Genomic DNA, 25,135 nt, shown 5'->3' with positions numbered 1-25,135 from the left:
TCACCTTTCTGCACAAAGCAGGTATCCTCTATCATTGAAAGAATTATCCCCCTAATGACAAAACACCTTGTTTAAAATCATCAGTGGCTTAAAATACAACCGCTTTAAAGATGTAGTTGCTCTTCCTTATGTAGAACCCAGAAGGCTGGAACTGGAAATGGTAAAAAAAAAGATTTTTAAAGCTGGTTTTGACTTTAAACTACATGGAGAAGCGTGGAAGCTCTGGATATGTGCTCTCGGCTGTGGGAGGCAGCTCAGGCCACGTGTTCTGCACGATGCTATAAGTGATGATATAACCATGGCTGAGAACCTTATAGGAAATAATTTTAAAGTTCTTTTAAATCCTCACAGCAATGAACGAGACATTTAATTTCATCTCTGGGGGAAAAACCTCAACAAAATCAGTGTTTTTTCCCGTGGGACCCACAGCAATGCTGGCGAACGCTCCGTGCCGGGTGCCCAACAGCAGTGCTGCTGCTGCCTTATCAGCCCGGGGAACTTTGTTGTGTGATCAGAACAGCAGCGCTCAAACTGTAAACTGACTTCTGCTTCCAGTGCTCCATAAATAGATTTCCAAAACATGTCTATTGTCCAACAAGGACTTTATTTATAAACTGAAAAAATAATGAGAGTTAAACAAAACCCCCAAACCCCTCTTGGCCAGCAGTGCAAACTAGACTGTTTTGTGTGTATATACCACATAAGCTTTGAAGTTGATGTCAATAAAGCATTTAAAGCAGCTGTTTCCTTGCAGTGGGAGCCTGTTGGACAGTGGGCACATCGCCGGCTCGCAGGACCCGGGGTCCTGCAGCATCACCCCATCTCCTTTCTCTTCGTTATCCTTTAGTTGACTTTTTTTTTTTAATGAGTAAAGATTTTGAGGAGAAAAAAATTATTGAGCCTGAAATGTTGCAGTGTTTTCTGGGAAGTTTTCAGCTCCATTTTTGATGGTCTGTAATTTGCTGGAGAATGTCACCCATCTCGGTTCTTGGCAGCTTTGATGTCGTTTCTCTTGCGTTACTGACGTCATCCACCGATCCCGATCTTAGATCTTAGAAAAGTAAATTTAACTTCTGACGTGTATTCAAGTGAGGGACAATAATCCTAAACTAGTGATTTCCATAATGTTACTGTATGCACATGCTCTGTTGGAAGCTTAATGTTTCATGGTTGGCTTGTAACTGGAAAGGAAAAGAATCTCGATGTACAAGGATGTCTTATAAAACTGCTGGAAGCACCAGCTTCTAATGTTGCTTGTGCAGATTTTGTATGCAGAAGATTATAGGTAGGTGGTGAGATGTTGCTCAACCTCCAAGCACTTGCTGTAAAGCTATTTCTGTCTTTGGAACAGAGAGCAAAAGCCAAAACTGAGTGGAAATAGGTTCATTTGGTTAAAGGTGGGCAGCGGGCAGCTCCAGTGTGACATGGCCCTTGCCCAGCGCTGCTGACCGCTGCTCCCACCCACCCCTGCCCCTGCCATCCCTCTGGCTCCAGGGATTTTCCCGTTTCCATCCATTTTGCTCATTCCCATCTGCTCCTCTTCCCTCCCTTGCAGTTGTCTGTGCATCCATGTCCAGGATTTTTCTGTCGTTCTTCTGTGTCCTTCCCCGAGTCCTTCTGCCTCACCAGCCTCGGGACCCTCAGGACCTGTCTCAGCGGCGTTGCTGTCACCTCCCCGGCTCCCGCGCTCACTGTCTGCACGTTCCTGGCTCTCTGCTGTGCTCTCTGCCCTGCAAAACGTGTCAGGAGTGCTCGGTATAAACAAAGATTTTTGTGTTTGCAAACTGCGCTTAGCTGCAGCTAACAGGCCAAAACAGCTTCAGACGGGAGGGGTGTTTGCACAGGACGAGGTGCGGGATCTGGAACGGCGCTGGCCGGTGGCCATGCCCGGTTAGGCAGCTCGGAGAGGTTTTCTTTTTGGGAAGCGAGTGCTGCGTGTTGACAGGCGCATCCTGAAGAAAAGCTCCTCGCTCCTTCCCAAACATGGGCAGCAGGAACCATCTTCCAGGCTCCTGGCCCGCGCAGAGTGGGCGCCTTTTCGAGCGAGACAAAATACCCTGAGGCAGCAGCCGACGTCTCTTGCTCTATTTTAGGCACTTCCCGTGGTATTCCAGTGCCTGAGATTAATAGAAGTTTTCTAAATAAAATCCCATAAAATAATGAGGTCTGGCAGCTCCGTGTCTGCTCTGCCTGGCCGTTGGTGCCACGTTTCTCTGGATCATTTAATGCTCTTGTGTAAGGACTTGTTACCATGGTCCGAGGACTTGTCTGAGGAGCTGGCAGGAAGATGTTGTCTCTTAATCATCCAACTCAGTTTTGTTTTCTTTCATTGGCCAGAAAACTAGGGTTCCAAACTAATGCTACTCATGTGTCACCACCAGCTCCTTGTTTCTCTTCACTGTTCTTTAGAGAATTACCTCCTTTGACCACAAACTGCCGCGTTTGCCTTCCACATGGCGCCTTTTCTGGCAGAATAAATAAATTTCCAGCTTTGCTAGCTCTTCATAAACAAGCAGAGAGCGTTACCCTCTGTGATAGCCCTTCAGAGCTGCGGTCATGAACTTGGGATCTGCTTGTGCTACCTGTAGCCAAAAAAACAACCAAAAAGACCGTCTGTATTCTGGGAAGCTACGAGAGCAAAAATACAGCAAAACAGGCAATGTGGCAGCGCACAGAGAGATGTTTTGCATACAGATGTCTGAGAGGAAAGCTCTATTTAAGTTTATCATGTGAAATAATGGCAATATAGTGTAGCCAGAGGCATTGTTTTCATGTTGAAGAAGCATCTTAATGGCTGAGATAGTCCAGCGCTGTCCGACTGGGTGCTGCATGCAAAGATGGGGGAATGGGGAGTCTGCCTGGGAAGGGGTTGTAATCTAATAATAAAATGATTTAAAAAATAAAGAGACTTCTCAGGAAATCAAAATGCTAATTGCTGTCGAACTCAGAACTCTTGTTTTACATGGCAGGGTGTGTAGTTTAATAGGATATTGGGAAAAAGGCTTAGTTTTCTTTTTTTTTCCTAAAAATTCTGGGACAGCTCAAAGTGCGTTTTCACTAAGCAGCTGATTTTAGACAAGGTAAGGACTCGAGACTAATGAAAACTAGCTGGATCTGTAATTTACAAATGGTGGCAAATAGTTAATTAAAATTAACTAGTTTGTAGAAAAAGAATTCCATTTATTCCCATGTCAGTATGTTGCCTTAGATACTGATCACTGGCGGAGGAGTTTACAGTTACAAAGACCTTTCCCTTATTTCAGTCCTAGAGAACAGCTCATGAAGGAAGTGCTTGCTCCTTTATTTTTTCCCTTTTTTTTTTTTCTGCCTTTTTTTTTCTGCCTTTTTTTTTAACCTCTGAGCTGTACGACATCAGGGAGAAAAAATTCCCCTGACTGCTCCTTCCTGCTGTGACCCCTGTTATTAAAAGCAAGCAAAGAAATCTCTTAGCAATAGATCCAAGTCTGCTGATCAATGTTTTTCTATACAGCCTGTGACATGAACTGTTTCCTCAGGCTGGTATTAACTTGTCCATTTTTATTTATTTTTAGCCATGATGACAATGAGCTGATGCCCACCAATATTCTTTGGTTTAAGGGTACAAAGGTATTTGCTAATCAAGTTTACCGGCTCCTCTGCTGACATTTTAGGGGGAATTATGTTGTTTTTTTGCAGCCCTGGGCAGGCACCTTTCCCGCTGGGTCTCAGGGCAGCAGGACCGATCCCTTTGCACCCCACTGAACTAGACACAGGGGGGATCTACCCGTCCAGGTTCTTTAAAAACAAACCGCCCCACCAAGATCTAGTTTAACCCAGATTCTCGTGCAGCCAGCAACAACGGCTCCAAAGGAGCTGCTAAAACCGAGTCTATGGGTGCTCAGACTGCCAAGGCACGGCTGCCTCCTCTGCGGAGACATGGGGCTCTGCTCCCCCAAAATCCCCCTTCCTGGCGGCACTTTTCCTGCAGGAAAGCCTCCCTCCCTCCCTCCAGCTCTGTGTCCCCGGGGAGGCTCAGGCTCTGTATTTGGCTCTGGGCTGCCGTGCCCTGACCTCAGCACGGCTGCTCGCCCAGAACTGCTGCTTTTCCCTTGGCCGTATATGGAGAAGCTGCTTGGGGAAGCTGAATTAGACCTGGCTTAGAAGCACTGCAACATCTGGACGGAGCGCTGCTTTTGTTGCACTGAGCTTAATTAGGTTAAAGCCGGGCCTTGGACTGGTTTTGCAGTGAAGGGAATAATTCGAAGAGAACAAATTTCCCATTAAATCCCATTTTTTTATTGTTTGCCAAGATGCGCATGGTTGTAATTTCCTTTATGGTGGTAAAGTCATGCAGAGGAAGAACAGAGCATAAGCAGAACATCTCCGTATCAGGAGCTCAATAACTCACATATGACAGTAATAAAAACCACCTTTCCCGTAAAAAGTCAGCACAGTCTTTGCCGCATGGATCCTGCTTTTCACTTGGGTGCTGTGTGAGTCTGCAGAGACCGGGCTGTGTGGGGTGAGGGATCTCACCCAGCCTGTGCTAGAGGCTTCTTGAGACAAGCAGGGGTGGGTGATGCGGGGTCTCCAGAATCCGTACTTGCCGCTGCTGAAACCCAGAGCAGAGGAGGCTTTTTTGTTTTGTTTTGTCCAAAGAAACATGAGCCAAAATTGGTTTGAGCTCTTAATGATGACTCTGTGAGATCTCTGTTGGGAAGTCGCCCCAGTGAGGTGCATAGCCAAGTCAAGGCTCAGGTATGACTCTTTAGAAGGTATTTTTTTATTCTAAGAATTTTCATAACGCTTCCATTTTCAGCCTGTTTCGCACTCCCTTTGTTTCCACACTGAACCATGGAGTTGCGTGATTGGCAGCAGAAAAAATGGTTTGACTGATTTTGCTTTCTCTCCTTTCCCTCTTGTGTGACAGATTAAGAAGCAGCAACAAGATGTCTTAGGCTTCTTGGAAGCCAACAAAATTGAGTTTGAGGAGAAGGATATCGCTGCCAATGAGGAGAATCGGAAGTGGATGCGTGAGAACGTCCCTGAAGACAGCCGGCCAGCGAGCGGGAACCCGCTGCCGCCCCGGCTCTTCAACGACAGCCGCTACCTTGGGGTAAGGGACGGCTCCAGCTCTCCTCCCCTCCTCTTCCTCGCTGCCACAGGCTGTGCTTCGCTGCTGGGGTCAGCAGGGAAGGACCTGGCCAGCTGTACGTTCACGCGTGCAAACTGTGAGGGGTGTGAAAGGTGTCAGACATTTACCCTCCTCTTGGACTTTTAGTAATCATTGATCTCGAATATTCCAGTTCTGCCATAGAGGAGAGATTTAAATTTGGACCTCCTGATTCTCAGATCATTGTGCTACTTGCTGGAGTGAGCCTACCACCACCTTGCAGTGTATACCTTTTTTTTTTCCCCTCTTATGGCTCTGAAAGTTCACAGGGATTTTTAATTCTCAGTTCACCATGATTGTGAACTAACACTTCACAGAAACCTGGCACCGTTGTGTTGGCTTTAAGTTCTGTAGTGAGTTCAGAGATCTGTCTACACGGGGTTTGCCGATACATGTGGATCCCAGATCCACATGCAGTCTGTTCATCTGCCAAAATAAGTGCTCACATGAAGCGATGTCTGCCATGACCATAAATCGGTTTTCTGATCCTTCTTGGGATCAGCTTTTGTGTACTGCTTGCAAAACGAAGGCTGTTGCGGTCCACTTACTCTGTTGCCTTGAACAGATTAAAACTCACGTTGCAAATACAATTCCTACTTGTAATTATTTTAATGCTTGATCAAAAGTAAGTTGCCCTGCAGCACTTCTATTCAGCAGGACATGCTCGAATGCTTATTAGATTAACTGTTAATTTTATTTTTAAAACTGAATATCTTCTGAAAAGAGCTCACAGTATGCATTCCTCTGGTGTCATGTGTTGCTTTCTAACTCATTTTTCAATCTGGTCCCAACCCACAAAGTCTGTAAGTCAGAACCTGCCAGTTCTGGACCTTTGTGAGGTGATTCTGTGGCCATTGAAAGAAATTATTCTCAACACAGCAGCATTTTTTTTCTTGCTTGTAATAAAAGCAGACCTTGAAACAATATCCGCAGTGAGCTGGTGTACTGCTACGCTCTCACAATTTTACTGACTGGTTGTCACATGGAAAGACGTTGGTTTAGAGCAACAATTGTACTGATCAATAGTTGTCTGCAGCTGAAAGCTGAGAAGGGACTCGTCACAAAGAGCTGAAAATCTCTGTTCAGTTACCTCTCTTGAAAACCAAACAAAAAAGAGAGGCAAATATTTCTGTACCAGTGGGAAGTCCAGCTGCAGCAAGATCACCTTTCTGCCTCGGTGTACCAGAGCTTCGAGGGTACAAGCAGATCACTGTGCAGTTGTCCTCTATCTGTGAAATGTTGCCACATTTCTGCTGCATCGCTGCAGCCGTGCAGCAAAATGGGGCTTTGCTGTGCAGCGGTGTGGGACAGGCAGAGAAAAAGCTGGATGCACCCAGATCAGGATGCTTGCTGATCAGAGCTGCTTCTAATGTGTCCCCAGCTGCACTCCACGGCAGTTCTGAATACAGTAATTTTGGGGAGAGGGGTATAGATGCTTCAGACCAGTTCCTTCTAGGGTTTAGTTCATCCCCCAAATTTTGGTTGATGTCAGTTCGTGTACCTGGATTCAAATTACAGTTGAGCTTTCAGGAAGGTAAAAGTTAATTCTGTGCCCAGACACTTTAACCTCTTTATGTCTTTATGTGATCCATCTCAAGCATGAACTTCCCTGTTCGTTTCATCTGATGCAGCGGAACTGGCAGAGGAATGAGCAAAGTGACTTTTCTTGGCCTGAGCACAGCAGGGCGGCTGTTACCATAGGTGCTGTGCAAGCCGGCATGAACCCTGCTCCTCGGTCACAGGCATTCCTTTCCCGGTAGATGCTGCAAAGCAAACTGTGCTCTAGGAAGATAAATAACCCCTTTGTTATCAAGCAGCCCCAGTGCTGTCAACAAACGGGCTTCAGGGAGGATTTAACACGATCATCCACATTTTTATCAAACTAGTGCCTGAATGCTACCTGTACAAATCGAACAATAATCTGACGTCGCTGATCTCTGGGCAGCTTGAATCCTCTGCTCCGTGGACTTTCTTCTATTCCAGCTGCTCTTCCAAGAGCTGCCCCTGCTCTGAACACGCTGCTGTTTGCAGACAGCGTTGGCAGTTTCTTAGGTTTCTGTGAGCCAGGCCGTGTGCCCATAATGGCAGCTCCCTCCCCAACTAAAGCCGAGCCCAAGCCTGCTCGGAGCTGCTGCCTTGCCCGGGGGCTCCTCAGCCAGCACTCCTGCATCGAAACATTCCCCAGCGGAGCTCAGGCAAGCTCGTGCTGTCGCTTCAGTTAAGAAGGGAGAGAGAAGGAAAGTCACAGGACAGATACGTGCTGAGTTTGGAAATGGGAGCGAGGGAAGGATGTGGTAACTTGGACAAGGGGGAACTTGCACAGACCTAGGTTCATCTGGGCAGTTCTTGGCATGGCCAGTGCTGAGCCACACTGGGGGCTTTTCGCTTGCTCTGTCCTAACTCAGGTGTGATGTTTGTGTACAGCTCTGCGTTCTGCCTCAAATAGAAAAAAGGGCAGAGAAGGAAGTGTGCGTATTTCTTTTATTGTTTCATTGTTATTACCTCAGTTTTCTTGGGAGGTGGGTGTGTATGTATCTAGAGCAACTGCAGTGCACTGAGTACAGTGAACAGTCCCACTTGATTTCTGTCATTTACACGGACTAATCATTATATGGGTAAGGATGTACTCTCAGTTTACAGGTTTAAATTTAACTTTTAACATAGGGGTGTGTCAAACTCATTTTCACCAGGAGCCACATCAGCCTCTCAGCTGCCTTCAAAGGACCGAATGTTATTTTAGGGCTATATACATGTAGGAGTAGTTACATTTTACCCATTTTAACAGGTTTAAGAGTTAATGTCCATGGTTGCGCAGTTGCTGTTACTAATTAGTGATTAGCAATGACAGCTGGGGACATCCATGTTTTTGGTGACCAGGTGCAGGCTCAGCCTCGTCCCGCAGGAGGGACATCCGTGCCAGAGCAGTGACAACAACCACCTCGCCATGGATACTGTCCCTCTGGGAAAGGCAGAAGCACCTCACAGCAGCATCGTGTTGCTACAGATGCTGAAATTCCCAGCTTGGCACTTCTCAGACAGCACAATTTTTTATGGTATCAGTTTTAATCATAAATATCTGAGGTGACGCTCTGAATTTTGCATTCAGCCACAGGAAGCAGTTTGGTCATGGCGGGTTGGGTAATGCCCCAAACTGAGCTGTGATTGTTTCTGACAATTCATACTTCTGTCTTTTGTTTCCCCATCTCCTGACTCCCTTCCTGAAGGACTACGAAGCTTTCTTCGAAGCTCGAGAGAACAACGCCGTGTATGCGTTTCTAGGCTTGACTGCACCACCAGGTTCAAAGGTACGTGTGTACATTGCTCACAGTAAACAACCTACATTTTATACCTTGTTTTTCTCTGCTCATAGGATATTTTACATGGTCTGTGGTTGCCCCAGTCAATCTACCTGCTGGTCTGATACTCCAGAAACTCAGCTTTCAGATTTCAACATGCAGTTGTTACGTGCTGATTTATTTGGAGGATGCTCTGTTGCCCAGAAGGAACCTCCTCCTACCAGAGAAACTCAGTGTTCAGTAGAGATGCTCTTTTGGTATCCTCACTGTGGAGCCACCCGGCTCCTTTTTAAGTTAATGGAAAAGCTTTTGTTGCTTTGGGAAGAAGAGCTGGGTCAAGTTCTTCACTAGTAATAAATGTTTCTTACCACTGGATTTTCTTTAATTGTACACTTTGGAAACTAGTGAAAGAGTAGTTAATATTTACACTGAAGAATGCACAAGAAATCTAGATGAAAAAAGTTGTCACAAAACCAAAGAATTACTTCAATTCAGTCCATAAACTTACTGTGAAGTTTTGATGATATTTTTGTACTAGAAAATAACCTTGAAACCAGAGTCACTTTTTGAAATAATGTGCTCTTGCTTCAGAGTAATTTTTTCCTCCAGCTTGTTATCTGAAGCCTTTTTCCTTTGCCAATTATCAACTGGGTTGCCGCTTTGCGGATGCAATGGGCTGGAAGTCGCCTTTTGATTTTGATAGGATAGGACAAGGCTGCTTTATACGTTTCACTTGACAGCAGCAGGATCCTCCAGGTCACTTCCAGGTTTCTTGTTCCAAGGGATAAACACGCCGTTTCCTTTCCACTTTGTAACCTTTGCATAAGTGACCTTGTACCCAGCGCATTCTGCTCTTGGTCTGACTTTTGGTAGATCAATCCCACAACGACATGATGTCAAATCAAACTGATGCCTGCTGCTGAGGAGGAGACACTGATTTGTACATGCTGGAATTATTGGCATTTATATAGCTGCGTGCAGCTTGGATATGAGATTGTAATTCAGGACTTTGTGTCTGCTGCATAAAATGGAAGGAATCTGGGAACAACCTGTGTGCGATTGCAAGAGAGGACCTGGACAGCGAACCTCCATCAAATGTCATAGTGAGAAATTTGGAAAATTGTTTGAACATAAAGGGCCAGTATTAATTTACTGAGCCCTGGTGCTTTGGTTTGTGCTTGGGACACAAATGGACCTACAAATCCTGGGAAACGCTGGCATTCAGTTTAAATATCCCGACTTCAGGTGATAGGGGTTTTAAAGAGAGAGGATTTTGTGAGTTAAAGGCTGTGATTAATTTTTAAGGACTGCAAGAACGCTCAGTGAGGGGCCTTGAGGGAAAAATAAGTATGAAAGCAGGATAGTGGCAAATGTGAACAGCGGAGCCAGGTCACTTGCAGCACCACACCCAAAGACATGGAGTTTGACCTTCAAGACCAATAGGTTACCAGATTCTCTGAGTTATTTGTACCCTTTTTCCTGGAGATAAGGGAAGTACCTCTCCAGTTTACCACTGCTTGTTTTGAAGATAAGTACTTTGTCCTGCATTTTCTAGGGGAAGGAGAAAAAAAAAGCTAGATGTAACTTCTGTGGTTTGCACAACTGGTTAATGGAGTTGTTACAAAGCCAAGGAAACCATCTCCTCTTTGTCACCACTCAAAGAACCACTTGCCTTTTAGAGAATATCAAACATCCTGTTTTGTTTGCCACAGGCTTTGTAGTGCTTTTTACTCCTTGCTTTATCTTTCACCTGCCTTTTCTGCCATGAACTGATAGGATGCCCCAGCACGAGCAGCATGACCCGTGACAAGCGGCCGGAGGAGCAGAGCACAGACCCGAGCCAGCCTGTTCCCACGGCCCCCAGTTAAAAGGCAGGAGGATGTGAGGCACTCGGGCACAGAGCCAGGGAAACCCAAACGATCCGCTGCGTCCGAGATAACGCAGACACGCGTGGTGCTTCCTGCCATCTCTTACAAGCCTCAGAAATTCCCTTCTTAGTCCTTTCTCCTCTTGTTTTTTCCTTTGTTTAGCATGCTGGCTCATGTTCACAATGATATTCTTGAATGTCTTCTCTTCAGTATTTCTACACACTCTTCAAAGCATACAACTCCATTACATGAAAGTCGAGGTTAGCAGATGTTGAACTTTTTCCTTTAAAATAAACCCCGCTGTCCATCCTGAAGTGCTGCAAATTGTGACTGTCCATTCTTTTGTAGGTCGTGTCGCTGCTAACAAGTAATTAAATTAATCTTCAGTCAAAAGCACACTTGCAGAAACCATCTTCAGAAAAAAATTCCTCTTGCATTTCTTCCATTGTCATTCTGTTTCCATTTGTGACTACGTGACTGAAGGTTGAAAGGAGACTGAAAAGTGCAGGCGATTGTTTTTTAATGTTCCTTCCGAACCACTGAGAATTGGTCGAGGCTTGTCTGGTAAACTGCTTCAGCTGTTCCTCACCTCAGGGGCTCCAGAGGAATGTTTTTGTGTAGCCAAAGGGCACCAGGGCTGTCCAGATCCCTGAAGAGTTCTTGTGTCCTAACACGAAATGAAAGATAACTTGTTATATCTGATCTTTTTTGGTTTTAAACTATTATGGTCAAAACTGGCTGTGGGCACAGGTTGGAACATTCCTGCAGGTCCTGCTTGAGTTAAAGGCAGCACTGTGTGGGACTTGTTTTATAACATCACCGTAGGCAGTGGGGACTTCGCTTGAGTTGAGTTCAGTGCTGCTTAATTCTTAATCACGTATTGCTGCAATTTTTGTTATATTTTGGTGCCTAACATAGGTATGTGTGAGTTGTCGCCTTTCATACAGCACTAATATTTGTAATTCCATTCTGTTTCAGGAAGCCGAAGCACTGGCAAAGCAGCAAGCGTGAATTTCAACTGCCTTAAATGTTCTGTAAAGGGAATTTCCACAGCTTTTTATAAAATAGTACAATTGTCTCTGCTTCAAGAAATGTAGATGTGATTTCTAAGGTTTGATTGGTGCTTGCAGCATTCACCGTGCATAATGCAAATCTGACCACAAGACGAAAATGTGAACATACAGGTAGGGAGCACGGAGTGGATTATTACAAAGTTGGAAGCATAGGAAACTGAAACAATTAGACGTGAATAATTTTCACGTGGTTTTACTTTCTTGGCAATTTGTCCAGTTTGTGTAAATTTCAAGAAACTATTTTAGTACTAATAATACAGATGGGGTTATACCTAAAGATCCAACTATTTAAAATATGGAAAACAAGGAACAGCATCTAAAACCTTGTCAGATACAAACTTTAATGCCTGAGTTGCCTCAAAAATGTTACTGCATTACACAGCAATTTTCCAGTGTCTTTTCTGATTTCAGATGAAATTGTAGGTTGTATCATGTAGTATAGCCATTGTAGTCACTTCTGAAAGTTGTGTTTGTTCCTTTGTTGGATATTTAAGATTCGTATTTGTTACACACTGTACAGATGGTTTAAAAAAAAAATGCCATGTATTTCTCATGTAAGCGATCTGTGTGGGCTCTTTTGACAAAGAAAAAGGGATCTGGGGCAATGGGCAGCCTTTTATTGACAAGTTCATTGGAGAGCTGCCTACACATGACTTGAGGACACATCTGTGTGCGAGATTCCCTGCACCTCAGTGAAGTATGCGCTAATTCCCAGGAAATGTTGCAAATAAGCCAAAACAGCCAGAAATGGCATTTCCTTACCTGTGTAAGGGTGAAAGCCTTTAATGTATTTCTCTACAAAAATACCACTTCACACTGCTTATAGCGTTAGGCATCTTACCGCATGTTCAAGTAGGCATTAGATGAATACAGTATTTTTTCAAATGAGGAAATAAATGTCTGATTAGCAAGAAATATTGCAGTTAAGCAAGACTTTTTTCTTAAGGTTTAAAACCTTTTTTTTTCCATTGGTATTGCCATATCATGAAGCTGTTACAGGAATTGTGAATTTATTAAAGTGTCTGGTATTGGTGAATTTACCATGTGCAATATTAACCTGTCCTCCTAGTGCTTGAGATAGTCTGTATTTCTTGGCCATATTCTGCAAAAATACGAATAATTACAAGTGCCCCAAAGGATAAGAAACAGGTTTTAAAAGTGTGTGGGTAATTGGAAATGCATTTTGCACCACATAATGTACTTATTCCCCAAAAGCATCAAAGACAGTAAGAAAGATAATTAGTTCTTGCTGTAGTTAGAGGATCATTCTAAGAGCTCTGCACACACACATTTTGATTTTCTTTGCTTTATGAAGACAGAGGAACAGGTGGTGCAGATCAGCAAAAGGTTGATCAGCGCCACGCGGTGATTTTACACCAACGCCGTAAAACGTGTGCGATGCTTCTGAAATACTTTCTGAAACAGGCTGCAGTTCATCGTTTTGAAGTCTAAAATTAGCAACAGGATAAAAGTAAAAACGTACATTTACAAAGATGTTCTAAAGTGCAGTAATTAAATACTTTCCTCACCAGCATTTCTCTGGGCTTTTTGGTCTGTTCATTACAACTGATTTTATCAACATCTGTTAAAAGAGAAATGCAGCTGTGGCTGGAGAGCAGCTCTGCTGCGGGAGAGCTCGCGGTGGAACCTCCACGGGCGTCCGGGTGAGCACGGTCCAACTTGGAGCCAAGTTCCTTATTAAAATTACATTTAATTCATCTTTAATCTTTCCTGATTTGGGAGCCTGGCAGTCAGTTTGAAGCTCATGCTTACAAAAGCCAGCGCTGTATCCAAAGGCGTAGGGGCAGGTTAATGTTGCCGTTCCTTCTCAATTAACACACGAGTTTGTGGTTTTTCATTAACAAGCTTTATCAGTAATTACTGAAATTTTGTGAAATTTGTTTTTTTTGGGAATGGAAGTTAGGTCGTGTTTTAAATTCAGTGCCCCAATTTTTATTATTCACTATGATTTCATCTTTTTGAGACGAGGTGATTTTTCTTTCTTAATATTGGCATTATCTTCCTCTGTGTCTAAACTCATGGTCAAGTTTTTGAGAAAGTATGTAGGAATCGTGAAGTGAACTCTGGTGAAAAAAGTGGAATGTGACACACAAGTCACTCTCCTCACACCAATTTGCTGCGTTTCCTGTGTAAGGAAAATCTGGTCTAAGTTTTGTGAATTACAGTCATTATTTTGGAGGAGCCGTAATTGAAAGTCGCTGCCAAATTCTGTCAGTTCAGTGACCCAAAACATTCTGAAATGAGGTCAATCTCTGATTCTGACGGTCAAGAAAATTGCCAAGTTTAAGAAAGCAAAGTCACTTCCCTCGTCTGGTCCTCCGCCCCTGCCATGTGGTAGCGTTCAAACTGTATCAGCATTCCTGAGCGGGCTCTGCTGGGCCACACTGAATTCTTTCTTTGTCCAGGGAACAAGGCACCAACACAAACTGAAAAAAGTACCGAAAATAGCTCTTTGTTGTAGGACTGCGTATAAAACTTGCGTTCATTTCCATGCAGCTCTTGCATGAATTTAGGAACGTGTTGCCTAGATGCTATTTTTCTGTTTCCCATACCTGTGTTGGGTTAATGATGGGTGCAAGAACTGAATTGGTTCACTTTAATTTTTTTTTCCTATGTAGAAGGCAGGCATTGAGGATTTAACCTGTACATTAACCATTCCTGTATCATTCCAATAAAGTTGTTTTAGAATGCTTTCTCACACAATTTGACTTGTTTGCATGATTTGTTCATGGTTTGAAGCGGTCCCGTAAGCTGAAAGGAGTTTTCAAATGACAATACTGCTTTATTTTAGATCTACAGGATCTATAGAGCAAGGCAAATGTAACACATCCACTGCTGCTGCACGTTCAATCTGTTGGGTTGGATCTCTCACCTCTTGCAACTAATGGTTTTATTAATAATTACTTAGGGTACTCCTACCCAAAATAGTCTCTGGGAGTTTTGGGGGGGTTTAAGAGAGCACCAAACACCTTCGTAATTAACCTGCTTCCCCACTTTTCCTCCAGGCAGTTACAAAGTGAGAGCGGACAGGATGCTTCTGCTTCACCCCCTGCCGTAGAGCTTGCTCAACAATCTCAGTTGCTTTTCTTGCAACATGTAATTAATTAGCTTTATGCTGCTCACAGCAGGGGCCCGATGTTATTTAATATTTGTGTTGCCAGAGGGCGGTGTAGGATAAATTTTTAAACTAGAACTGTTCACTTTTTACCTTCTCCACTTGCCTGGTAGATCCAGCAGGTAAAATCTTTTTAGCTTTTTAGGCTGAGGTTTCGTGCCACCTTCAAGATCTGTACAGCTGCAACCGATGCGTTTTCAGTCCTAAACCACACGAGGATTTGACCTAATCCCAGACTTGAAGTCACCAGGAACTCAATTATTTGCAGAGTGGTTTGTGAGCAAGTTTTTATTTGTAGCATCATTTTTCTGTGCAACTGAGGCCATCATTCCACTGATGTCTTAATGGTGTTTATCACTTGTCTTTCACACTTGCCCTTCTTCAGTGTCTTAAAAATGGTCCATAATGTAAGATAACATAAAAGGGCTTCTAATGCCGTTTCTGACTAGAATGAATCCCATTTACTTTCCCTGTATATACACTTCACTTGTATAAGCCAGAAAAATCTCTGGTTTTCTTGTTTATAAAAAGTCTTAAAATACCAAACTGTTATTCATTAATGTTAAACTCCATACAAATTGTTTTCAAAAACCTGTTAGAAAAGCAAACTGCATGTGTGCATATAATGTTTACTTGCTGTTTCAGGTTACAATGGTCTGCACTGTAACAATAAAACTTTTCTACCAATTAATGTGAGATTTTATTCGTTTCTCATCTAATAATCTGTCATGGAAAATTCTGTGAAGTCTGATTACATCGTTCAGCTCGTGTTGCACGTATTTCAAATACCAGAAGTGTCTTGCAATGCCAGTGTGAGGCGTGCGTGGTGGGACAGGCATCTGCTAGTCCCTTCTGGAGACCCAGATTGAGTTAATTTGAGGGTCAGCAAAAGCAGCTGAGGAAATGAGTGTCTCCCGAGCAGCTGCACTACTGGTAAGAGAGTATATATATATATATATATGTGTGTGTGTGTATATATATATGTGTGTATATATATATATATACGTGTATATATATATATATATATATTACAGAGAGAGAGAGATTTTAACATCAGAAGAAGGTATTTCCTAGTCCTGTGCTTTCAGGCCCATAATTTGAGAAATGCAAGAAATAAGACTTATCAACATCGTCAAGTCTTTTTCAAAGGACTAATCTATTATTATTTTCTGTGATTTATCCCTATAATGTGATCTTGGTAGAATGCTTTAGATTGAAAGGTTCATTACAAATATTTTTTTTTAAGTTTATCATTAACAATTTTGAACTGTATTGGTAAACTTTTGGGAACATTTTGGGAAATGCAAAAACATTCTAAATGTCAACTTAAGGTGCTGACGTAGATACCGCTGTCTTATTCCAGGAGGTACGGAGCGTGGCATGGTAAGTACCAAGTACCCTGAGTTTTCTGAGTACGCAAAATACATGTATTTAGGATGTTGCAATCACAAAGTATCAGAGTTGGGCCCTCTATATTAATTCCTTCTCTCAGAGCTTTGGCTAATGAAGACATCTTCAGGGACCTGGAGACTTGTTTTCAGGCGCTTGCTGTAACGCCTCAAAATCCTTAAAAAGAACACAAAACACCCAAACAAGCACCATCGTTAATAGACCATCACCTGCAGTGTAATTGCCACATGGCTTCAATGCCTTTTTGAGGCCTTTCCAGGCACACCGGAGAAGTTATATTTTGTATATGCAAACAGCATGCGATCAGATACGTATTTCCTAACCATGGCCATGGCATTAAATGCAAATGTAATGGGCCCAGGGGCCCGGCGGCTTCGAGCGGGCTCAGCCCCGCTCCCCTCAGCAGGGCCGGGACGGGCCCGGCCGCGGGGCCTTCGCTCACCGACTGGCTGAGCCGCTCGTCCCGCAGTCCATTAACGCCCAACCCCGAGCGCCTGGGCCCGGCTCCGCCTCACCCTGCCTTGTGGAAGCAGCCGAGGAGCCGCCGCTACCAACCGGGGCTCCGCCGGCCGCGCTCCCGCCGCTCTGACGGGCCCTAACGGCTCCCGCAGCCCCCCCGCGGCCACCGGCTCGGGCCGTTGCTGCGGCACCCAACCGCCATACAGCGACAGAGGCGAGCTGCTCCACCTTTCTCATTGGCTGTTCCTCTTGTCAGTCAGCGCGCAGGGCCGTCCCTCGGGTACTTGAGCCCGGAGGCGGGCAATGGCGCGCCTGTCCCGCCTTCTCCATTGGCCGTTCCTCTTGTCAGTCAGCGCGAAGGCCCGCCCCCTCGAGAGCTTGGCGGGGCGGGGAGCGATGGCGGCTGCGCTACTTGTGCAGCGGGCCCGGAGCAGTTCTGCCCTGCACTCGGCGAGCTGCCAGCCCGGCGCCCCGGCTAGTAGCGTCCAGCGCGCCGGGAAACGGCCCCACCGCCTGCGGGGGCGGCCGGAGCTCTCCGCGTTCTCTCCACAGCCTCCTCCGAGCCTGTGCTGCCGCTCTCCCCGCAGCGCCGGGGCTCGTCCCCCGCCCGAGGCCGCTGCGATGGGCCGGCCCCGGGTGTCCGTCCGGGGCTGCACTGCGAAACTGGGCTGCTTTCTATTTTATTTTAAAAAGCATTTTCGCACCCCAGCTGGTGCCTCTCGGCTGCACAGAGAGCCGTGCGGGGCTGGGCCCGTGTGCGGGCCGGGAGGTGGCAGCGGAGACACGCGGGTTTGGGGTTAAATCTGTGGGAAGAGGCGGCACGGAAGGGCTGGAACGTGTATTTCGGTAAAAGAGGAGCTGCTGTGCAGGGAGGTGCTTGAAAACTCGAGAAGTTGAGCTCGTTAAAGTGAAGCAACTGCTGGTTTAAATGGGAGGCGAATTGGAGCAGCTCTGTGTGAAAAACACAACAAAACTGCAAACAAAATATATAATGTGGTCAACTTATGTTTCACGGTTATGGGCACATAAAATGCATAATCTGGGCTGAAACTCGGGACTTCGTTTGCATGCTGCTATAGTTAGTGTAATATGGTGATTGTGCATGGTAATAGCACAATGCTGTATTATTTTTTCACTATAAGAATTATATAGTCATTATATTAATCTTGCTTTATATGTTCAGCCTCGGGATTCAGACATGTCGTGCTGCCTATTTTTTCTAACTCCAGTCTGCTTTCAGCTTCTGAAATAACTTTTGTCTTTTTCTGATTTTATTCTTGTAAATGAGGGTTTTTTTGTAAAATCTTTGTGATTGGAAGTTATTAATTTCCTTGAATATTGATGCATTTGATGCCTGAGTACAGTTGAAGTGAAAGGTGACTTGTTTTTAATCACTCAAGACTAATAACTTAACTTGATTTCTTCCCCTGTTATTGAAGCTGCTGCAGCAAGGCCAGGGCTGCGGCTGGCACCAAGTACCTGCTCGGCGAAGGAGATAAGGTTTAAAACCAGATGGAATTTGAACCACTCTGTTTCCTGTGGGGTTTGATCCCCTCCAGGACAGGGCCATGAGTCCTCTGCTGAAGCCACAACTGCATCTACCAGCACAGAAGTTAGTCATGTAAGATGATTAAAAATAGAGTAATTTTAAGCTGCCTTTAAATGTGAAGTAAGTTTTATATAAATTTACTCAGAATAAATATAACTTTCATTTTGCCTCCATAAAAATGGAATATTTTGTGAAATAGAGGTGGAAAGCAGTGAAGAGGAATAACTTTAGAGACTCCATTGGACCTGTATGGCCATAGTTACTCCAGACTTTTTATTAATTCATTTCTAATGTGCATCGTTACTGCCAAAACATGTTGAATGACGGGTTGCAATCAATATGCTGCTGTAATGTTATCTTTACGTTCTAGTTTTATTTTACATTTGTGTCTCACTCCTATCATTACACTAAACAGTCTGATTTCAGAGCTTTTGTCTAGCGATTGGATGAGATTCAGCTTCTGATTTATTTACTTATTTATTTGAATCTTTTGAGAGAAACGAGATTGGGAAAAGGCATCAGCAGACTGTCTGTGGGCGGGATGTAGCGCTCGGCAGTGGTTTGGCTCAGCGCCTGAGCTCTCCTTCAGTCTGTGCGAAGGATCCACCAAAACCACCATGGGGACATCTCCGACGTGCCATTGAGACAGGTGATTTTCAAGGCCAAAGTATCTCTGATCAGTGATGAACAAGACGGTTCACAGCTTTCTGTTGGCTGCTGGTTTCAGATTCTCATAGTTGTGCTTTCCAGACAAATGATATTTCATCAAAATCTTCTTTAAATGAAGTTGGCAACTTCTTCCCCATCAGAGGAAGGTCACGAGACCATAAATTTTGCCATTTGTTTCAAAAGAGGAAATGGTGTAAATAACATCGCCTCCGTAAGTCAGGTGGATGACAGAACAGAACTGAAGTTCTGCTGGTGGAATTCAGGTTGTTTTGAACATCCTGGCGTCCCGATCCCTCAGCCACCTTTGCTGTTCTTAAGTGACGTGTTGTGGCCGTTGGGAGCTCAGCAGTGTTGCGCCACAAACATCTCAATTCATTTTTTTTAACATCCTCTTTTAGATTTACTGTCGCTTTGTATTCAAACCCGCGCGCTCTTCCAGTGGGATCACTTCTGTTTTGAAAGGAAAAAGTGACGAACTAAATCATGTGTATGTTGGTTTGTTTTTTCTTTCCACAGACACAGCAGTGCAGACAGAGTATGTAAGAATCTGTTCTCTTGTAGCAGGAGAGCTCTGGGCGATGCAGTTATCCGCCTCTCTTACCCGACTAGGATTGGTAAGTCGAGGCTTTTTCTACTGTTCCCCTCCCCTTTTTTTTCCTTATGCTTTGTTCCACAATGTAGGCACCATTCACTTTATTTGAAAGAGAGCAGTTTTGCTCAGATTACCATATTTTAGCTCTACATTGACACTATGAGCTTTTTCAAAGCAATACAGCTAATTTTTTTAGCACATAGGGCTCTGGCTACCTGTGTCCTGATTTTCAGAAGCAAATGAGGCAAGCAGCATGCCAAATTCCATTGATGTTCAGCAAGATTTAGACTGCCAGATAAGCACTGTCTCTTTCCAAAATGGCACTTAGTTTCCTTAGACCCTTAAGTGCCTAAGAGAATATTGTTTTGCCTATGTAAATGGTTCCATAGATGAACAGTTACGCTAATATAAGCAGGAGAAGGCATGGCATACTGAAGTTCTCCTCTGCTTTGGTCTCACTTGTGCACATATCACAATTCCAGTGTTACCTTTGGCTTCAGGGAGGAAACAGTGCAATTAAAGCTAAAAAAATGCTGAAAGAGAAAAAAGCAAATGGTTGTACTGTGGCAATGTGTAAATTTAGGAGGGAAGTTGAAAATTTCCATCTCTCAAGTAATTAGAGCATTAGAATAGCTTTCCGGAAGGAGTCCTGGGATTAAAGTGACCCAGTGCATCAGGTTTCATTGCAGAACAAATGAACCAGATTATATGGTTTGGTTGCTGACAGTTAGAAGCAAAGGAGTAGAGTGAGGAGGATCTTTCTGGTTATATATCAAATATCATATTAAATTTGCAGGGGTTTAATTTGTGTGGAGAGCTATCTAGTTAAACTTGCATGGAATTACTACTGATGTAAGTTGCCAGCAGTGTGAAAAGCTTTAATTTCCCTTGCTATAGGTAGAGTTTTTGGTGTCTTTCAAATAGCATTGCCAGTATGTCCTGGGTTTTGGCAGGTTTACTGTGTGCTGTTCAGTCAAACTGCCTCACGCCTTGCCTGTCCCCTCTGTTGCAAACCATGAGCACACTAGAGGTGTGTGAAGGTACTTGAAATATGGAGAGTTTAAAGAAGATTTGAAGAACAGAGGAATTTTCCTCCGTTCATCTTTTGCATGGGTGATGGTCTCTTGCTTAGTGGCTTCAGGTCAGACTTGGCTGTAAATGGAAATATTCCCCTTGACTTTAACAGTAGGAGAATTGAAAAGGAACAATAAGGAGTCGGTAGACATGGTAGATTATTTTGAGGTGTGTTGACTAGCTGTTAATTATTCACGTGCGTTTAGTAAAACTGTGAAGCCTATAGATACACAAGCATACTACTCCTCACTATTGGGGAAGACAAGCTGGTATCTTATATCTTTTAAAAGATCAGAAGTGATATTACAGATGAAGAACCCAGTTAATGTCCTTCATATATCTTCAGAATGATTTTTTTGTTGACATGGTAGAGAGGTTGCAATTGTAGAAAAGCATACACTTTACTGAAAAGAAGTATTCTAGAGAAAAAAGAAAAATCAGTCTTCATGAAAGTGCATTGTTCAATTTTGACTACTCTTTGTCCATGTGGGTTTGAGGTGCTCCGCCTGTTTGTCTCTCACAGGTCTACATGGAGCTCTGGTGATTAGACTGTTACTCACACTTGTCGTCATGTTGGCCGAAGGCATCTTATGTAGCCTCATCTATAAAGAAAACTGTCATCAAGAGAAGCCTCGCACATCTCGTGCATCCGAAAAGGATAAAGAGGGAATCTGGAGAGAGAAACTTGTAGACAACCCCAAAATTAAAGGCTTTGCTGATGGACCCGAGAAGCAGGATGAGATTTCTGTTAGAAGCGGCCAGATGGAACACAGGAGCGGTCCTCAGTGGAGACCCATAAGAGAGGTACCTGCGAAAGATGAGAAAACGCTTGTTAAAGGAACTGTGTCACCAGCTCTACACATCCCCAACAGAGAGCAGAGTGCTCAAGAGATGGATTTGTACAGATCCTGGTCATGCAGCAGCATTTATCTGAACTACCCTGACTTGCACATCAGGGGAGACCGTGTTGGAGACCACATGTGTGATTCAGGTTGTGTTTTGGACCATATGTACGAGGAACTTCCCGACGGCCCCGTTTTAATGTCCGTAGACATTCCCCTCGGGCTGTCACCTCCATGTGAGCATCCCGAAAAGCCCTGGATGAAGTCCCTGCCTGCAGATGACGCTGGAGAAAGGAGCATCGTGCTCTGTGAGGAGCCTCTTTCCAACTCCGTGCTCAACAATTACATGGAAACCAAAGTAGCAGAGTTCTATAAACAGTTTTTTGAAGAACACTTGACCAGGTGTGTTTCTGTAACGAACCTCCTTGCTTGTAGTTTGATAAGGAATAACCTGAGCCAGATAAGCTTTCAGATATCGCAGGAGCAGAACACCGAAGTGGCCAAAGCCAGAGAAGTGCTCCTGCACTCTTTAGCTTTGTTTAGCTTGTGCAGCACTACAAACAGAAGCAGTTTGGAATTTAGTACTCCAAACTTACAAATCTCAAACCCAGCGTGCACCAAAAAGAGCTGCAGGGTGGACTTGATGTGATTGCGTCTGCTCAGCTGAGGAGGTGAATACCAGTCAGATAAGAATATTTCTCTCCAAGGATTAGATTGGGAATTGAAAATATTTGCACACTACTGACTTTTTCAAATAAACATTTTAAGGCTTAAACTGTACTTTGTTAGCAGAGGTCACTGTTTCCTGTTTTTTCTAATACAGACTTTGAAACTAATTTGGCTCTAAAATACTAGTCAATCATATTTTTATAATGTGTGTGTCCTCCATCTAAGACTCTGGCTGTAATTATAGTCCTGTACCATTGAATTTTCCTTTGCCATAAAAAAATAAAGATGTGTGCTGGTAAAACTTTGCTATAAGAGACTGATCCAGCCGGTAAATAGAATCAAATTTGCTGGATTTTGAATGAGCTGAAACTCAAGTTTTGGACATTCACATTCAACCTTTGCTCCTACAAACATTGATCACAGTGGATGAAAAATATTTCTTTGCTTTGAAAATCGTGTAGGCAGATGGAGATTTTCAGAACTCTGGATTATTTTGTGTATATTATCATGTATTGACATGAAACATGAATCCAGGCACTGATATTGGTGCACATGTACATTTGCACTGCATGGCTGGAGCACATTAAAATGAAAATCCATGTGATTAGTTGATCAAGATTGTGAAAGTAGTTAATTTTCTGTAAAACTATTCTTTCTTTTCAATAAATCCTTACCTCTTACTTGAAATCCACTCAGCTTTCTGTCAGTATGTTATTTTATGTTACATCTCAGTTTTTAGTAAATGCGTTCTGCCGTTATTTCCTTGGGAATGAAGCGCCTGCGGCCTCAGCAAGTGAAGACGACGGCAGCGTTCCTGAGAAGGTATTGCAAACTTTCTTCATCTTCCTTTGCAAACTTAGATGTGGATTTTGATATGGAGATTTTGTTACTTAGCTTTAGAACCCATTTTATTTTTCTATTTCTTCTTCACAACAAGTGTTTCAACTGGAAATTAATCACTGTGTCACCGTTGTAAAATGATGAATGAATGAGACTCTGACCTGGACTGCGGAAATTTCCTTCTATAATATTCTCTAAGGAAACCTCTTTACTTGCGCTAGCAGTAGGGTTTGCCACCACTGCAGTTCTGGGGTTGTAGTAATGAAATCCAAACCCCAAATCTCACAACCAACTAGATTTATACACTTATAAGCTTCCGAAAATGCACACTAGCACCCTAGTTAAATCCTTTTATCTGGTTCCTGATGCCACTTGATGTGTAGGGATGGGATAAGTTATAAATCAGAGCCGCTCCGTGAGCTTGCTGTGGAACAACTAATATAACCAAAACCCACCTTTGTCTTTGAGACACCGCTCTTAAACTCTGGTGCATCGTATGCATTTTTAAGAAATCTTTGTCAGCCCTCTAAGAACATAGGAAGGATCTTGTGATCTCTAGGTAACAATACATCAAATGCAAATATATTTGTGTTTGTAAATCAAGGCCCTTGACAACTGATCAGTCCTTTGAAGAGATCAAACTTGTTTATTGGGTTTTGTAGGGTTTTTTTGCCTTTTTCTTTTTTTAATCCAGCATCTTTAGTAGTTGTGCTCTGTAAAAAATAATCTCTGAATTGGCATTTAGAATGAGAATATCAGAATGCTTGAAAGAATGCTCCAGAACATCGAGAAGATTTCAATTCACGAGGGATTCACCTTGAAGCTCTTAAGTAAATTACCTTACTGATTAGTTGCATTTACTGCAATAAAAACTGTAGGATGGGGCTTAGTTAAAATTGTGCCTGTTTTGGCCTCTGCAGAGATAGAAAATTGCAAAAAAAAAAGTGTATGGGACCCTTAATAAGCTGTATTTATGTGAAGATTGCTCCTTCATGGGGCTTGTTTTGGAGGAGGAGAAGGAGGATGTGGCTGCTGCTGTGTGTGTCATTGTATGTGGTGTCAAATAGTCCGCAAAACGTCGCGTGTGCTGTGGGAAGGGAGCTGTGCCCGTTTTCACCAGCAGGAGAAAAGGGCTCAGTGAACTCAAATTACATTGGGGAAAAATCCCGTAAAAGGAGCGCTTTTCTGTACTGCTGACAGCCAGCAGCTGTATTTTGTTACAAGCGAAAGCAGTGCTGTGTTTTACAGGTCAGACACACGTGGCTGAATTCTGGCTGGCAGTTGTGTTTAGCCATGTGCCAAAAAATCTGAAAATGGAGGAGAAATACTGGCAGAGAATTTTTGCTTTTATTTCCAGTTCTCTTTCTGTTTTCCCCACAGACAAACGTTCATCAAGTTCTGGGACCAGGACCCCGAGTAAACTGGGCTTGGAAGTTAATGAATCCAATTAACTGAGACTTATAATTAGGATGTCATTCTGCAGCCTGCTCTCTGTGGTTAGTGGTGGGAATTAAGCCCCCATAGAAGGTGACTCAATTTTTCTGGTATCCATCACATGCCAGATCTAGCGGTGGTTTCCTTTGGTACTTTAATTCAGAATTTCCAGAGGTTTACAACCATTTGGCAAATAAATCTCAAAATTCACCTCTATCTGGAGCAAGGATTATTTGCCACAAAAAGGATGCCCAGGTGTGCAGAATAAGTTTCCACCAATTGCTGTTCTTACATTCTGCAGGTTAAAATCTAGAAAGATTGTAATCCAGCTTTCTCTCTACTACTTTATATGTTAAATTATTATGATTTTTTTTTTCCTGTTTTACATATAGGTTTCCAGAGGTTTCCAACTTAATTTTCTTTACCAGAAGAACCTCACCACTTAATTCCTGCCTGCATCTCCTTTGGGTTAATTTATTTGTGATAACCCCATCAATCTATCGGGAATATAACCCACCTGCGCAGCTCAGCAGCCGCTAACAAACTGCCACTACCATGTACTGTGTCCTGGCTGCCTGTGGGCTTCTAGGTGGAAATAAAAGTGTTTAGTATTGACCCATGAATCCCAAGAGGCTGAAGATCTTCCATCCTGCCCCATGTAGATATTGCTCCTTTCTCCCCTTTGTACTACGTCTATCAGGACTTTATTTTGTTTGGGATGCTTGTTTGGCGCTCCCTTTCAGGGAGAAAAAAATATGGCCCTGGCCTGACAATCTTATTAAATTCCTATTTCTTGGAAATAATCTGACATCTTGTTACTTCTCCTATTTGTTGATATCTCAGTGCTGAAAGTCTGAGGAACTTCACCTGGGCAGTGACAAGGGCAGAGACAGGAGCTCTGGCTTTCAAACCAGCCTCAGGAGGAGCACTGGGGTTTGTGGGGGATTTCCGTGTCTGACGCTGCTTCTCCTTGAGGTTGAGTGGAGACAGCGTCTTTCCTAAATATAGCGTCAGTTGTGTAGAATTGCAACATGCAGTTAGCTAACGTGGCTTTATGTCTTACTTTGGTAGC

At 43.6% G+C, this 25,135-nt stretch overlaps 2 protein-coding genes across 2 annotated transcripts in view; both read left to right on the top strand.

Annotated features, from left to right (window-relative positions):
• The window catches only part of SH3BGRL (SH3 domain binding glutamate rich protein like), a 32,210-nt gene extending 17,787 nt beyond the window's left edge, over positions 1-14,423 (top strand). The window contains exons 2-4 of the mRNA XM_080352526.1: positions 4,910-5,095; positions 8,377-8,457; positions 11,295-14,423. Of these exons, the coding sequence (XP_080208652.1) occupies positions 4,910-5,095; positions 8,377-8,457; positions 11,295-11,327 (300 nt within the window). The 3' untranslated portion in view covers positions 11,328-14,423. The remainder of the gene's footprint in view (positions 1-4,909; positions 5,096-8,376; positions 8,458-11,294) is intronic.
• A 3,233-nt stretch (positions 14,424-17,656) lies between these two features.
• On the top strand, positions 17,657-24,612 carry LOC308045398 (TLR adapter interacting with SLC15A4 on the lysosome-like). The gene is made up of 6 exons (XM_080352662.1): positions 17,657-18,015; positions 18,441-18,592; positions 19,129-19,226; positions 20,802-21,522; positions 22,522-22,611; positions 24,456-24,612. Exons 4-5 carry the CDS (start codon positions 20,849-20,851, stop codon positions 22,526-22,528), a joined length of 681 nt encoding a protein of 226 aa, XP_080208788.1. The 5' UTR covers positions 17,657-18,015; positions 18,441-18,592; positions 19,129-19,226; positions 20,802-20,848; the 3' UTR covers positions 22,529-22,611; positions 24,456-24,612.
• Positions 24,613-25,135: the final 523 nt, after the last annotated feature.

Source organism: Nesoenas mayeri (assembly GCF_963082525.1).
Source record: "Nesoenas mayeri genome assembly, chromosome: 13".
In the NCBI taxonomy this organism is placed as follows: domain Eukaryota; kingdom Metazoa; phylum Chordata; class Aves; order Columbiformes; family Columbidae; genus Nesoenas; species Nesoenas mayeri.
The sequence above is the reverse complement of the archived record's forward strand: the minus strand, read 5'-3'. Positions and strand labels throughout refer to the sequence as shown.